At 30.7% G+C, this 2,905-nt stretch overlaps 1 protein-coding gene across 1 annotated transcript; it reads right to left on the bottom strand.

Moving 5' to 3' along the window:
- Positions 1-388: 388 nt before the first annotated feature.
- LOC110726622 (protein ATAF2-like) lies at positions 389-2,149 on the bottom strand. Its single transcript, XM_021906093.1, has 3 exons — positions 1,963-2,149; positions 978-1,348; positions 389-859 (listed from the first exon to the last, which is right to left on the bottom strand). Exons 1-3 carry the CDS (start codon positions 2,147-2,149, stop codon positions 389-391), a joined length of 1,029 nt encoding a protein of 342 aa, XP_021761785.1.
- Between the last annotated feature and the right edge of the window lie 756 nt (positions 2,150-2,905).

Below are 2,905 nucleotides of genomic sequence, written 5' to 3'. Positions count from 1 at the left end.
TGTGACTCTTAGTAGCATGACAATATGGTTAAAGATGTTAAAAACTAACCCAACCCGACTAAACCCGATCTAGTCCAAATGTGACCCAATTCAGCAGTCCATTCTACCACAAATTCTCAACAGACTTTTAATTATCTATTTACCTTTCTTTTCATTTTAATATTAATATAAATCTTGACGAACCAAACAGATTAAATTAAAACAGGTCATTATCAAGTGAATAAAGGGTGTGTTATCTTCATCATGAAATTATGTAAACATAGCTTATAATCCGTTTTCATCCACATGTATCATAATGGGTGAATATCGCTCAAGGTAAATAAAATTTAAAGTTCTTATTCTTATGAACCACAATAAAGTTCAAGTACATACTACATTCTTAACAAATTCAAGAATCAAACGATATGTTATTCAATATAAACTCAAAATTTTCTGAGTAATGTGGTAATGGCATTTGTATGGGATTCTCTGGTTGAAAGCTCATATCGTGTTCTTCAACGTGTAGTAGCTCTGGTTGAAAGCTCATATCCATATTAAACGAATTTAACAACGGGTCATCAGTAGGCTGAGGGTGATGTAAGACGTCTTCATCGAGTTCTAGATGTCGAAGAATATCCTCTTTTGTATAATTAAGTTTGTTAGGGGAAACAGGAACATGTACCACTTGATTGTCCTCTTCTTGAGCATGTACCACTTGATGATTATGCACCTCTTGAACATGTACAACTTGATTATGCTCCTCTTGAGAATGTACCACTACTTGATCGTGCTCCTCTTGAGCAACCGGGATTATTGGAGCTTCATCAACCGCGACATCTCTTCCAAGTTTATAAACTTTGCATAGCACCCAGCCATCCAACTGCAAACAAATCACCAATAACTTGAATAAATCCATCTAAAACAGAAACATATATACGTAAAGCAACACAAATATATCATATAACCTAAATATCTAAATTCATATTGTGATTGCTTACCATATTTTTTGGCTTGGACCCTTCGGAATGTGATGTTGTGTTGGAATGAGCAGCATTATGATCATTTGTTTTACGTCTTTTGGGTTTAGGCTCAGAGGTATTGGCTAGCCGAAATTCGTGCATAAGCCATGGTGTTTTAATTCCCTTAGGTTCGTTTTTATTAATTGGAGGGGGTTCGATTTTAATAAAAAAGGCTAAAGCCTTCTTATGACCAATTATTACTCCTTGTTTGTTCCTTATTGTTGCATCCACTCCGGTAGCCTTCCAATAACCATTGCCAGCGGATCTTCTAGGTCGACTTCCGTTTTCGTACAATCTTTCTAATCTTGTGAAAAAATACCAAGTGTTCTCACTTTCCGGTTCATAATACACTGCATCCAAAATCAAGAAATTAATTATTATATACATTTAACGCCCACATAATCTTAATTAATCACCATAAGATACAATGTATATAATTAATTATCATTAAACAAAACACAAGTATAAATTTGACGCACCATAATAGTAAACACAATCAAGAATGAAAAGCATGCATACTAATGCTTACGACTTAGGAGTCCGTATCATCAAATAATATGAAATAATTCAAGAGATACTAAACCATTAAATAAAATAAAATAATATCATAATTTTAATTTTAGGTAATCTTTGATCACATGAACATATAATTTTCTTGGCCAAAAATTATATAGGTGTATGCATATTAATAAAATAAAATTATCTTCTAATTAATTCATGATTTCTTGATATGCAATAATTGGACAATACAATCATATGAAGGTATACAATCAACATGCATGCACGTACTATCAACATAAAATACATCTTTGTAAAATCGATTTAACTAGTTTAAGTTCAAACATTAATAACATTCACAAATCACAATGCATACTATCAACAATTAATTAATTTCAGACGAATAAATTAAAAGGAAAACAAATAAGATCAAGACCGGAAAATTAAAAATCATGGTAAAACTTACGTGTAAGATCTTGAGGAGCGAGCACACCATACAATACAGTCTCATGCATCTTGTTTGGTGGCAAAGCTTCGCCATTAATCTTGGGAACTAGGTAATGAGTAATCAATTCTTCATCTTTTGGCTCAAACCGAAAACCTGGAGGAATCATATTCCAGAAATTTACCGTTTCATTGCTCGAACTAGCCATTATTATTTAATTTGAGCTTATGATACTTGAAGAAGCTAGGGTTTTTTGTTGAAAGAAAAGTGAAGAGAATTTAATCTGATTTTGTTGAAATAAGAAAACAAGTATGGACGTACAGTATATATATATACTTATTACAACTTATTATGCAAGTTAGGGCAATTTTGCATTTGGATAAGGATACTTTCCATAAATAAAACATGGATTAGGGTTATAGATTTAGGTGAATTTTCTGGTTATTGTTAGCTAATAAAAAGATAGAATTATAGTCGTCCCTTTTAAAAAAAAAAAAAAAAAAGAATTATAGTTGTGTTAATAATAAATGACCTAATACAAGATATAATTAGTAAGATATATTTAATATAATTACCACTAAATTAAACTATGAGAGTGTATTTTTAAATTGTATTTCTTGGAAAAAAAAAATGAATTAAAGTTCAAATAAAAAAAAATAGTTTGAGTTTATAAATGATAGTTGAAGAAGGTCTATTTGTTGAAAGAAAAGTGAACAGAATTTAATCTGATTTTGTTGAAAGAAAAGATGTATGGACTCACTGTATGTATACACTTAAATTATTACAACTTACGGAGTATTATGCAAGATAAGCTAGGGCAAATTTGCCTTTGGATAAGGGTACTTTCCATGAATAAAACATGGATTAGGGTTTTAGATTTAGGTGGATTTTCTGGTTATTGTTAGCTAATAAAAAGATAGAATTATAGTCGTCCCTTTCAAAAAATAAATAAGTAAATAAAATA

This window comes from Chenopodium quinoa, unplaced genomic scaffold, assembly GCF_001683475.1.
Source record: "Chenopodium quinoa cultivar QQ74 unplaced genomic scaffold, ASM168347v1, whole genome shotgun sequence".
Classification (NCBI taxonomy): Eukaryota; Viridiplantae; Streptophyta; class Magnoliopsida; order Caryophyllales; family Amaranthaceae; genus Chenopodium; species Chenopodium quinoa.
Note: the sequence above shows the minus strand (reverse complement) of the source record. Positions and strands in the feature narration are given on the sequence as shown.

Excerpts from the sequence above, each read along its gene's own strand:
- LOC110726622 (XM_021906093.1), bottom strand. The coding sequence starts at position 2,149 with ATGGCTAGTTCGAGCAATGAAACGGTAAATTTCTGGAATATGATTCCT. Across the intron at positions 1,349-1,962 it reads CGCTCCTCAAGATCTTACAC|TGTATTATGAACCGGAAAGT; the intron begins GTAAGTTTTACC and ends TTTTGGATGCAG. Across the intron at positions 860-977 it reads GGTCCAAGCCAAAAAATATG|TTGGATGGCTGGGTGCTATG; the intron begins GTAAGCAATCAC and ends ATTTGTTTGCAG.